Source organism: Molothrus ater, chromosome 13 (assembly GCF_012460135.2).
Source record: "Molothrus ater isolate BHLD 08-10-18 breed brown headed cowbird chromosome 13, BPBGC_Mater_1.1, whole genome shotgun sequence".
Lineage (NCBI taxonomy): Eukaryota > Metazoa > Chordata > Aves > Passeriformes > Icteridae > Molothrus > Molothrus ater.
In genome coordinates this window covers 19872966-19886214 of record NC_050490.2, presented here as the reverse complement: position 1 = coordinate 19886214, position 13249 = coordinate 19872966, and the positions used below count along the sequence as shown (strand labels likewise).

At 50.3% G+C, this 13249-nt stretch overlaps 1 protein-coding gene across 1 annotated transcript in view; it reads left to right on the top strand.

Annotated features, from left to right (window-relative positions):
* Nucleotides 1-13249, top strand: part of CTDSPL2 (CTD small phosphatase like 2) — a 31514-nt gene that overhangs the window by 12991 nt on the left and 5274 nt on the right. The window contains exons 2-10 of the mRNA XM_036389834.2: nt 3598-3806; nt 5287-5425; nt 6522-6671; nt 7130-7342; nt 9205-9283; nt 9547-9658; nt 10501-10587; nt 12147-12209; nt 12841-12920. Of these exons, the coding sequence (XP_036245727.1) occupies nt 3615-3806; nt 5287-5425; nt 6522-6671; nt 7130-7342; nt 9205-9283; nt 9547-9658; nt 10501-10587; nt 12147-12209; nt 12841-12920 (1115 nt within the window). The 5' untranslated portion in view covers nt 3598-3614. The remainder of the gene's footprint in view (nt 1-3597; nt 3807-5286; nt 5426-6521; nt 6672-7129; nt 7343-9204; nt 9284-9546; nt 9659-10500; nt 10588-12146; nt 12210-12840; nt 12921-13249) is intronic.

Below are 13249 nucleotides of genomic sequence, written 5' to 3'. Positions count from 1 at the left end.
GCAAAGGAGGCTCAGGGGGCCCTTGTGGCTCTGCACAGCTCCTGCCAGGAGGGGACAGCCGGGGCGTCGGGCTGGGAACAGGAACGGGAGAAAAGGGAATGGCCTCAGGCTGGGCCAGGGCAGGCTCAGGGTGGATATTAAGAAAGATTTCTCCACTGGGAGTTCTGCAGGCCTGGCACAGCTGCCAGGCCGTGGTGGAGTGAGTCCCCAATGTGGAGGGGCTCAGCAGCCCTGTGAATGTGGCACCTGGGACACGGGCCGTGGTGGCCCTGCAGTGCTGGGGGCCGTTGGACCAGGTGTTCTCAGTGGTCTCGTCCAGCTCAGTGGTTCCGTGACATCACTGGCAGGTCACAGAGGCCCGCTGGCTCTGTTCCGTGTGCCCCGGCCCCACGCACACTGCCCGGCTCACTGCAGGCTCAGGGCTGCAGCACAGTGAGTGCTCTGGCAAAGGAGCCTCCCGGGGCTCCCTGCTGCTGTCCTTGGGCTCTGTCGTGTCCGGCATCCCCCGGGCTGTGGGATGTCCAGCTGTGTCACGGACACTCCCTTGCGTTGCTCAGATGCTCACTGGTTCCCCTTACAGGCTGATTTGATGGTGTAAAAATGAAGGAATTTCCCCTGTTATCTCGATGAGCTGCTCAGGTCTCTGAGGAGGAGACAGGATCTGAAGTAAGTGTGGGAAAGAAATGAGGGAACAGGAGCAAGGCCACTGAGGTGTTGGAGCATGTCCAGACAAGGGCAACAGAGCTGGGGAAGGGTCTGAAACATGAATCATGTGAGGAGCTTCTGAGGGAGCTGGGAAAGGGCTCAGCCTGGAGGAAAAGAGGCTCAGGGGGACCTTGTGGCTGTGCACAGCTCCTGCCAGGAGGGGACAGCTGGGGGGTCAGGCTGGGAACAGGGACAGGAGGAGAGGGAACTGGGCCAAGGGAGGCTCAGGGTGCATATTGGGGAAAATTCCTTCATGGCAAGGGCTGTCCAGCCATGGCACAGCTGCCCAGGGCAGTGCTGGGGACCCTGCTGCTGGAGAGATTTAACAGCCCTGTGGACGTGGCCCCTAGGTCAGTGGTGGCCTTGCAGTGCTGGGGACACTTGGACTGAGCTGGCCACTGATGGAAGTGCTGAGCACGGACCTGTGGAAATTGAGCCCCGTGTTTGCTGGCAGTTGCAGTGAATATTCCATTAGCAGTTCTGTGTAACACCGTGTTTCACCCTTGGCAGTACCCACAGAGCACTTTCCTTGCTAAGCCTGACAGCAGTGTCAGTACTTGGGTCATTCCTCGTTAGCTGCAGCCCCTTTGTGTGAGACTGAGACTTACCTGGGAACAAACACTGCTGTGTAACAGGTTTTCAAAAACATTATCACTGTTTCCCTGTCTGTGACTCATCCCAGTGCCACCATTGCCTTTTCCTAAGCAACATACCTGTTGTGACATTACCTATATGTTAAATGTTGCAGATTGTTTATTCTGTCTCTGCAGCAATCAGATCCACACTGAATGGACTCCAGAAAGGCAGGCACTGATTCCTGTAATGATAAGCATACAGTTTTCTTTAAAAACCTGCGTTTTGTCAGGATTTCAGCTAGGAAAGGCAAATTACTTTATTTTCAGTATTTCTGTGCATTGCACCTCAGATGGATTTCTTGCTACTTCGTTTTTCTTTGAAGGAGGAGTCCCCTTCAAACCAGCCCAGCTCCAGGCAGCTGCAGAGGGCACGTCCCCAGCCCAGAGAGCGGTGACATTGAGGCTTGGTGTGACACTACCAGCACCCACTTGGAGGCTGGAGATAAATGAGATGCATTCCCTGGAATGGCCTTTTACTGTGCTTTAACAGATACTGCCCTTGCACGGGTGTTCCCAAGGTCTGGTGTGGCTCCCAGACTCAGCTGTATTGGAGCTCAGCTTGGGTTCTTTGCAGAGCTGCCCTGTACTCACCCACTCCGAGTGCACATGCTCATGATTCCTTCTGTGAGCACTCGGCAGGAATTTACATTTATGCCTCATCCCAAGTTTAATGTGGAGACTTGCAGTGAAGGATTTTGAGGAACAGAGAGAGGAAGGAACTTCCTGGGTCACAGAGTCCAGTCATTTGGGGCTGGAGACAACAGGCACCCTACAATCAATGCTTTCATCAGAGCAGGTGACACCCAGCTGGTAGACAAGGTGTCATTGTTCTCAGGTTGGACTCCATGACCTGAGAGGTCCTTTCCACCCCAGACAGCTCTGTCATTCTGAGCAGGTCAGGGTTTCCTGCCTGTCCCAGCTGTACCAGGGCTGTGCCAGGCTCAGTGCTGGACCCATGGATGTGCTGGGTGCTGTTCCAGGGCTGTGCCAGGCTCAGTGCTGGATCCATGGATGTGCTGGGTGCTGTACCAGGGCTGTGCCAGGCTCAGTGCTGGATCCATGGATGTGCTGGGTGCTGTACCAGGGCTGTGCCAGGCTCAGTGCTGGATCCATGGATGTGCTGGGTGCTGTACCAGGCTCAGTGCTGGATCCATGGATGTGCTGGGTGCTGTTCCAGGGCTGTGCCAGGCTCAGTGCTGGATCCATGGATGTGCTGGGTGCTGTACCAGGCTCAGTGCTGGATCCATGGATGTGCTGGGTGCTGTTCCAGGGCTGTGCCAGGCTCAGTGCTGGATCCATGGATGTGCTGGGTGCTGTACCAGGGCTGTGCCAGGCTCAGTGCTGGATCCATGGATGTGCTGGGTGCTGTACCAGGGCTGTGCCAGGCTCAGTGCTGGACCCATGGATGTGCTGGGTGCTGTTCCAGGGCTGTGCCAGGCTCAGTGCTGGATCCATGGATGTGCTGGGTGCTGTACCAGGGCTGTGCCAGGCTCAGTGCTGGATCCATGGATGTGCTGGGTGCTGTACCAGGGCTGTGCCAGGCTCAGTGCTGGACCCATGGATGTGCTGGGTGCTGTACCAGGGCTGTGCCAGGCTCAGTGCTGGACCCATGGATGTGCTGGGTGCTGTACCAGGGCTGTGCCAGGCTCAGTGCTGGATCCATGGATGTGCTGGGTGCTGTACCAGGGCTGTGCCTGGCTCAGTGCTGGATCCATGGATGTGCTGGGTGCTGTACCAGGCTCAGTGCTGGATCCATGGATGTGCTGGGTGCTGTACCAGGGCTGTGCCAGGCTCAGTGCTGGACCCATGGATGTGCTGGGTGCTGTTCCAGGGCTGTGCCAGGCTCAGTGCTGGATCCATGGATGTGCTGGGTGCTGTGCCAGGCTCAGTGCTGGATCCATGGATGTGCTGGGTGCTGTACCAGGGCTGTGCCAGGCTCAGTGCTGGATCCATGGATGTGCTGGGTGCTGTACCAGGGCTGTGCCAGTCTCAGTGCTGGACCCATGGATGTGCTGGGTGCTGTACCAGGGCTGTGCCAGGCTCAGTGCTGGATCCATGGATGTGCTGGGTGCTGTACCCATGGCAGATTCCACAGTTGGTCCCCCTGGCAGCGTGGTGCCCTCCCTGGGCACACAGCTCTGTGCTGGGGCACACCGGGGGCTCAGCACCACCAGCCTCACGTCACCCTTGAGATTCGGGAGCTGCAGCTTTACCACGTTTCCTCAGTGCGGGGCTTTTTCCCTTTTTCCCTCTGCAGCTTTCCATGTGGTACCCATGAAGATGAGGCTGAGGACACGGAAAGCTTCCCAGCAGTCCAACCAGCTCCACACGCAGCGGGCGCTGCGGGCCAAGCGGAAACACTCGGAGGTGGAGGAGCCCTTGGCCGGCGGCGGGGGAAAACCACCCAAAAATGAGACAGGCCTCTTGTCTTCGATCAAAAAGTTCATTAAAGGAAGCACACCCAAGGTACGCCGCCTGCAGGCCCCTGCTTTGCTTTCAAGTGGGTCATAATCACTTCAAGTTTGATTGAAAACCAGCTCTGTTAAGAATTAATCGTGTGGTGGAAGCAAAATGTAAAGAGTTGGAAGGCAACAGGTGCCTGTGAGTTGTGTCAGGTAAAGCTGACTTGAAACCCTCAAGAGTCAGTTGTAGGTGTATTTAACAGTCCAATAAATCACCAGGCTTTATTGCCCGGTGTTTCTTTGTAAAAATGTCAAATAAATTCAGTACATTCTTAATTTCTACTTTAAGGATTCCTTGGATCCAAATTCAAGGAATTACCAGTACTAACAACTTAGAAAAGCCAGTCTGTAAGCATTAATTTTTTTACTATTTCTGGCAGTTTTATTCAAAATTGTTCAGGAGTCATTTAATCAATGAAGGTCAAACCTCACAAATCCAAGTGCCATGGAATTGATCCCCTGCTCAGGGATTCCTGCAGTGAGCACTTCCCTGCTTGGAGCATCACATCCAGGTTTTGTTGGGGAAAACCACAAAATCTCACATCTTGGTGCAGCTAGAAAGCTGAGCTTTACTGATCTGCACATGGGAGCACCTGTTGCATGTGCTGCATGGATATTTGAGGCTGAAAAATATATATACACAAACACACACATATATATAAATTAAAAATATAAATATATAAAAACTTTTATAGGCTGAATGTAACCTTGCAATTACTTCAAAAACTGGCTTTTTTTCTCTAGATGGAGGCCAGTTAAAAACCCCACATCATCCATCCCAGCCGTTCAGATACTGCCATTATGTAACTGCAGATTCGAAAGAAGAGTATCCAGGAAGTCAGAACTAATTTACAATGTATCCCAGATCAGCTCTGTGATAAATAAAAATCTGATAAAATTTCAACATTTTATCGACTTGTCGTAGGTGTTTTGGGGGAAAAGGGTAAGAAACCTGCCATAAACGTGTGCCTGCACATACAGCCATGCACAGAAGATGGGCAGAACTGTTTGGTTCTGTCTCATTCCCATGAGTGCTGCAGTCACTTATTCCCAGGTAAGGAGAATCCTTGGACTTTTCACAGCTCAGTTTTGCCCTGTACTGATATGGATTGTCACATTGGATATTGTTGGGCAGTGCACCTGTTGTGTGTTTAGCAGACAGAGAAATCAAGTTTCAGGTAATTTTAGTGGCTTTGTCTCTGCATTTCCCAGCCTCTGCAGCACTGGAATATTTAGCTTGGCTGTAAGGACAGTTTTTCTACTACAGCAGCTCCATGTACAGTTTTCATTCCCCATACTTTGACTTAGTTTAAACTCATGTAAGATCCCAGCTGGCCAGACCCTTGTTGCACGTTCTGCACCTGGAAGTGGAGCAGTAAAGGGGTCTTTGGTGAACTTTCTCCAGGAGATGACATTCTCTGGTCTGTCCCATGGAAAACGGCGCTGCTCAGCACGTTTGTTTTCCCCCTCTTTTGTATTTTAAGGAAGAAAGAGAAAATCCCCCCAAGAGGAGTCGGATTGAGCGGGATATCGATAACAACTTGATCACCTCCACGCCCCAGACAGGAGAGAAGCCCAACAAACAGCTCTCACGTGTGCGGCGGAAAAGTCAGCTCAATGGAGGTGGGTGAATGGCACACTGCAGGGCACGGCACTGTGGGGCAGGGCACTGTGGGGCAGGGCACTGTGGGGCACTGTGGGGCACTGTGGGGCAGGGCAGGGCAGGGCATGGCACTGTGGGGCACTGCAGGGCACTGTGGGGCAGGGCATGGCACTGTGGGGCACTGCAGGGCAGGGCAGCTCTGCCCCTCCAGCTGTGCACTGAGCCAGGGCCCTGCTGCAGTGGGGAGGTTACTGCAGCTCTGGCTGCCTGCAGGGAGAGCCCAGCTGAGCTGGTCACAGCCAAACACGATTTCCAGGGGTGAGCAGCACTTCCATCCCCCCAGACACTCCCACTGTGTCTCTGTGAGTACAGTTTGGATCAGCAGCTACTGCTTTGGAACTAATTTAACTTTTTTTAAATTTTAATTATTATTCTGAAAGTCCCATAATAATTTGATTTAGCTCTTCTCCTGTTTTCTCACAAATAAGAGGGAAACATGACCTCCCAACTCCTGACTTTTGTGGAAGTAAGCAGGTGTCATTAGATACTGAGAGCTCTTGTCAAACACAGGCAGGTTGCTGTCAGAGTTGTGAGATGGGGATTTGAGTTGTGGCATGAGAGATCACCCTTGTTATGTGTCAGATCTGGAACGTGGATGTTCATTTAATTGTGTCCTGTGTTATCTATGACCACAACTGACAATTCCTTCCCTTCCAAGTTGTGGCTGTGCCTCTCTGTGTGTGTGGAGAGGAACAAACTCCAAACTCGGGGCTGTGGAGCAGCTGGAGGCTCAGCCAGGGAGTTCTGACCCTTTCTGGTGCCTCCCTCTAGTGGAGTCCTGGCACTGGCAGCTCCGGGGCTGCCTCCACCGAATCCCTGCCAGCATTTCCACCTCTGCTGTTGGTGTGAGCAGGGGCTGCTGCCCCATCCAGAGAGAAGCTTCTGAGCGTGTTGAGAATGGACATTTTGGGTTTGTGCTGGTAGAGAGTTGCTGACTCTCATGGACCCAGCTGAGCCATGAACAAGAGTACACCCTTAGAGTGCAAAGGCTGACCAGAAAGGAACACCTGAAGCCCGACTGGGTGGTGTTAAAACTTGTATTTTTTTCTTTTCCAGAAGCTGGAAGTTATGAGATGACGAACCAACACGTAAAGCAAAATGGAAAATTGGAAGATAACCCCACCACAGGCAGTCCCCCACGAACAACGTTACTGGGAACCATATTTTCTCCTGTTTTCAATTTTTTTTCACCAGCAAATAAAAATGGTGAGTATTATTTAAAAAGCCAATAGTCTTAAAGCTGAGAGTGACAGAGTTTTGTGTAAAATAGCTGCTTTGAGTGACAGTACACTTTTCATTCTGGCTTACAAACCAAGGGTTACTGCTGCCAGGCAAAAAGGCTCCTTCATTCTTGGATGGGTTGATGGTTAATAGAAGAAGCTTACAAACATTAGAACATTTCTTTCATTGGGTGTATTTAGTGGTGCACCTTTCATTAAAAAAGAAAATAAGGAGAGGAAAAACAAAGGGATTACATTCCTTGTCCCAGACATGTTTTAAAGTCATCGTCATGGTCTTCATTTGGGTTCTTGTTTTTGTGGCGTGAATCTGTGCAGGTATCTTTAATTATTCTGAGACTTGGTGTGTGCGTGTGGTTTGTAGTGAGTGTGAGCGCGGTGCTGGGAGCCCAGCCTGAGGGTAAGGGTGTTTGAAATGTGCCTCAGGAACGTCGGGCTCCGACTCGCCGGGCCAGGCAGTGGAGGCTGAGGAGATCGTGAAGCAGCTGGACATGGAGCAGGTGGACGAGATCACCACGAGCACGGCCACCTCCACCAACGGCGCCGCCTTCCCCGCGCCGCCCGGCCAGGGCAGGGCCCTCAACAACGGCCTGGGGGAGCCCGAGGAGCCGGGGGACCGCGACCTGCCCCCGCTCACCGGTAAGGGACGGGACAAGGGGGACACGGTGAGCCTGGGGGGACACGGTGAGCCTGGGGGGACACACACACATGGTGAGCCTGGGGACACACATGGTGAGCCTGGGGGGACACACACGGTGAGCCTGGGGGGACACACATGGTGATCCTGGGGGGACACACATGGTGAGCCTGGGGGGACACACACGGTGAGCCTGGGGGGACACACACGGTGAGCCTGGGGGGACAGACACGGTGAGCCTGGGGACACACACGGTGAGCCTGGGGGGACACACACGGTGAGCCTGGGGGGACACACATGGTGATCCTGGGGGGACACACATGGTGAGCCTGGGGACATACACATGGTGATCCTGGGGGGACACACACAGTGATCCTGGGGGACACACATGGTGAGCCTGGGGACACACACACGGTGAGCCTGGGGACACACACAGTGATCCTGGGGGACACACATGGTGATCCTGGGGGGACACACACAGTGATCCTGGGGACACACACGGTGAGCCTGGGGACACACACACGGTGAGCCTGGGGACACACACACGGTGAGCCTGGGGACACACACAGTGATCCTGGGGGGGACACACATGGTGAGCCTGGGGGGACACACATGGTGAGCCTGGGGACACACACGGTGAGCCTGGGGGGACACACATGGTGAGCCTGGGGACACACACGGTGAGCCTGGGGGGACACACACGGTGATCCTGGGGACACACACGGTGATCCTGGGGGGACACACACAGTGATCCTGGGGGGACACACATGGTGAGCCTGGGGACACACACGGTGATCCTGGGGACACACACGGTGATCCTGGGGACAAACACACAGTGATCCTGGGGGGACACACACACAGTGAGCCTGGGGACACACACAGTGATCCTGGGGACACACACACGGTGAGCCTGGGGACACACACACGGTGATCCTGGGGGGACACACACGGTGATCCTGGGGGGACACACGGTGATCCTGGGGGGACACACATGGTGAGCCTGGGGACACACACGGTGATCCTGGGGACACACACACGGTGATCCTGGGGGGACACACATGGTGAGCCTGGGGGACAGTGCCTCAGCAGGGACTCCTGTCCCACCTGTCCTTAGGATGGGGACAGGGTCATCCTGGGGGACAGTGCCTCAGCAGGGACTCCTGTCCCACCTGTCCTTAGGTAAGGGACAGGGACAGGGGACTGTGCCACAGGACAGGGAAGGGCTAATCCCAGGGAATCCAGCACCTTGGCAGGGGCTGCTGTCCCACCTTCCCTTGGGCTGTGCAAACAGTGTCAATACTGATTTTTGTGGTTGGCAGGCAGATCTGGTTCAGGCACCAAAGACAGTTTTGGCAGGACTTAGCTGTTCCTGCTGTAGCTCAGGTGGCCTCATAACTCTTCTTCCCGTGGAAACAGAGATTCCAGAGGAAAGGATTTACTATTACCACTGAACTTGCACACTCTGGGCTCGCTGATCTCCAGAGATGTTTGCTACGTTTTGATGTCTTTTATTAGAAGCATGTGGTAAATGAGAAACACACAGATCTTTCATTCATTTTCCATATTTTCTTCAGAAGACAACATCTTTTTTTGACAAAAATTCAGCTTCTGTGTGCATGGGCAGCATCAAATCCTGAGCTAAAGCCTCCCCAGACCCTCCAAGCTGTGGTGGATGAGCAGCTTTGCATTAGGGGTGAATGTGACCCCTGAGCAGGGGAGCTGGGGCTGGAGGGAGAGTTTGTCACTGGTTTCCTCCCCACGAGTCTCGAGTGCAAATTGTCACTCTAAAGAACTGCACTAATAAGACCAGCTCTTGTGGTTTTTTGTTTTATTTTTTGTTTTGGTCATTTTCGTTGAATTTCAGCACCAGTATCTCCAGACAGTGGCTACTCATCAGCTCATGCAGAAGCCACCTATGAAGAGGACTGGGAAGTCTTTGATCCGTAAGTGCCAGTGTTTCTGCTGGAAATAGTAAATTTATCATTTGGGGTATTGAATTAAGATACTTCTATTTAAATTGGATAATTTTCATGTTATGATAATGAACTCCAAAAACTCTGAGCTTAAAAAAAAAGTGTATGCTCATGTGGGGTTTATTTCAATTTAAAATACTTCTGGTGCCTTAAATATTTCAAATATTAAGTTAGGATACTACATTGCAGTTCAATAATGTACATTCTTACAGCAAAATCTGTTTTCTTTTCAGATACTATTTCATCAAACATGTCCCCCCACTAACAGAAGAGCAGCTGAACAGAAAGCCAGCTCTCCCACTGAAAACCAGAAGCACACCAGAGTTCTCATTAGTTCTAGACTTGGTAAATACCTTTATAAACACAAAACAGAGCAGGGGAATGGAGCATTTCCCTTATTTTGTTCATTGTGGAAATCAGTTATGCTTGCTTTAAACAAAGACTGCTGAATGTTGCATAATTTTAGTTAAAAATAGTTGAAGAAGAATTAATTGTGGTAGGAATAGAATGTGAGCTGCATTTGTCAAATACTTACATCCTGCTTTTTTTAAAAAAGAAAAGCATTACAGTTTTAACATCTCAAACATTCATCTGTCCCCACAAAGCTTCCCTAAATCCAGGAGGGGAAAAATGAGGTGGAATAAATAGCAGAATTCAGTTACGAGTGTCTTTCATCAAGATTGATGAAAAATTAAACTTTTGCTTTTTAGAACATTCTTAAAGGGCACAAATCCACTTTTTGAAATGCTCTATAAGATACATTTTTCTTTATGATGGTTTGTTTCAGTGTCTCTGTTTTGAAGGTTGTTTCAGACCCTGTTAATGGTGGTGTGTTTGTTTGAGCAGCACCAGCTGGGCCATCCCTGTGATCATAGGGATGGGTGGATTATTCACACTGAAAGATGCAGCCTGGAACTGAATGAGAGAAGAGCCTACAAACTAAAATACCTCTCTATAACTACACCCCCAGCATACAGTTTTACTGAAAATTTTAAAAGATTACAAGAATAATGAAATGTTAATTCATCCTAAGAATTTTCTTCAATCTTGACAGCACTTGCACAAAAGTACAGTTTCCATTCTAAATAAGCCTGCTTTAAAACAAAGAAAAAAATGCAGAAAATACTTGTGTTTTCCACATTGTTTTTCACACTCTTTTCTTTCTTTTGTGTAACTTTTTCCTCCAGGATGAAACATTAGTGCACTGTAGTCTAAATGAATTAGAAGATGCTGCACTCACTTTTCCAGTTCTTTTTCAAGATGTCATTTACCAGGTAAATAGCGAAACACAAACTTTATGATTTTGTTTTGTGGGATTCCTTGCTGTGTGCAGTTGTTCCCAGCTTGTTTGAAGAGGGAGGAGCAGCAGCCTGGCGTTTGCACCTGTCTGGTGGTGAACTGCAGGTGTCAGGTCTGGCAGGAAATTCTGTATTCACTGAAGCTGTTCCCCTTCCAGCTCCTCCCCAGGAGCCCAGATTCTCTGTTGGAGTCAGAGGGAGGCAGAACCCTCCTGGCTGGGGCCTCTTGTGACTCCACAGTTCCTTACAGGGCATGGCTTCTCTGTGTGTGCAGTTCTGTGCTGCTGGTGGTTGAGTTAATGGAATTATAGAAACAGCTGAAGCCTTTGTTTAAATCACTCTGACATCCCCAGCCTCAGGTAGTTGTTGGTGGTTGTTCAGAGGAGGATTTATTTATTGTGTCCAGGGCCTGAACTGGTGCTGCCCTGCTGGTCAGAGCTGACTCAGGGTGTTTGGTCAAAGCAACCAGTTTCATTTTTAACATAGAGATTGTCCAACGTCTGTATTTTATTCATTTTTTTCCTAATTCCATCCAATTTTCCGTCAGAATGTTCAGGCTGATGTCAGTGTGTTACTGCTCCCTCTGAGCTGCTCAGGCTGGGCATTGGTGGCCCTGGGGTGCTGTTACACAGGAACCTGATCCTTGCTGTTTGTTTGTTTGTTTGTTTGTTTGCTTGTTTGCTTGTGGTGCTGACCCTGGTGGGAGGGTGCAAGCTGGCTGTGCTGCTGCAGGCTGCGCCTTTGCTGAACCTCTCTCTGTGCTGCTGGGGGAGGCTGGAAGCTCCCCTTTGCTGAACCCCTCTGTGTGTGTGTGATGCTCACCTGGGGGAGGCTGGAAGCTCCCCTTTGCTGAACCCCTCTCTCTGGTGCTGGGGGAGGCTGGAATCTCCCCTGTTGCTGAACCCCTCTGTGTGTGTGTGATGCTCACCTGGGGGAGGCTGGAATCTCCCCTGTTGCTGAACCCCTCTCTGTGTGTGATGCTCACCTGGGGGAGGCTGGAATCTCCCCTGTTGCTGAACCCCTCTCTGTGTGTGGTGCTGGGGGAGGCTGGAATCTCCCCTGTTGCTGAACCCCTCTCTGTGTGTGATGCTCACCTGGGGGAGGCTGGAATCTCCCCTTTGCTGAACCCCTCTGTGTGTGTGATGCTCACCTGGGGGAGGCTGGAATCTCCCCTTTGCTGAACCCCTCTGTGTGTGTGATGCTCACCTGGGGGAGGCTGGAATCTCCCCTTTGCTGAACCCCTCTGTGTGTGTGATGCTCACCTGGGGGAGGCTGGAATCTCCCCTTTGCTGAACCCCTCTGTGTGTGTGTGATGCTCACCTGGGGGAGGCTGGAATCTCCCCTGTTACTGAACCCCTCTGTGTGTGATGCTCACCTGGGGGAAGCTGGAATCTCCCCTTTGCTGAACCCCTCTCTGTGTGTGATGCTCACCTGGGGGAGGCTGGAATCTCCCCTTTGCTGAACCCCTCTCTGTGTGTGATGCTCACCTGGGGGAGGCTGGAATCTCCCCTGTTGCTGAACCCCTCTCTGTGCAGGTGTATGTCCGGCTAAGGCCGTTCTTCCGAGAGTTCCTGGAGCGCATGTCTCAGATCTACGAGGTAAGGCTGGCACGCTCCAGCTCTCCCTTTGGCACTTTCCAACTGTCAGACCCCTTTTTCCTCACACTAAACACCAATTTATCAGATTAAACTCTTTTCTAACCCAAAAGTAAAACAACTAAAAACATTTTTAAAACTTTTATTCTATTCTCAATCTCATATAAAAAGTAAAGTAATACCAATGTTATAATTCGCACCATTACAATCACAAACCAACTATTTCCTAATTACAATACACTATAAACATTTCTTAACCTATCAACTTTACCCACACCATGCTATAAATACCTTAGAAGCAATAATCTAAAATTACCCCTCATAAATCTTACTACAATACATCTTTCATAATTCTATTTCTCCAAAATATCTAATCTTATTTACAAAACCACCTTTTAAAACTTATTTCTATTTCCATTTCTCTCTCAACAATATCTATCCTATTCCATAACATTTCTAAGTCAATATTTCTTATCCCAAAGTTTACATACAAATACACACTATAAGAACATTCTATCAAACTTCAAAATTTTTCTACAAATTCATTTCCCCCAACCACCTTTGAATTTCATTTTGAATTGGTATCCACTTCCTTGTACCTCCAGTGGTGACTTTTTTCCCCTCCAATCCCCAGATTATTCTGTTTACTGCTTCTAAGAAGGTGTATGCAGACAAGTTGTTGAACATCCTGGACCCCAAAAAGCAGCTGGTCAGGTAAAACCAGAATAATGTCGTGAGCAAACTGAGTCCTGTGCCTGCTCACCCACTGCAGCGTCTCCCTGACTGATTCCTTGGGGTTTGCCTGGGCTAAGAGAGGGAGAAAAATAGACTGAAGTGATGGGATTGGTGCCTTGTGATAAAATAACCCCAGGCCAAAACCTGTCCCTGTTAGGTCTCTGTTAGGCTGGCTCATGGGAAATGTCCTCTTGGGGATCAAAAATGTGCTCTGGAATACCCACTGCAAATAAAGGAAATTAAATGAGTGCCTGATTACTTTTAAACTTAATAACTTGAGTTATTTATTATAAATTGTGATTTGTATA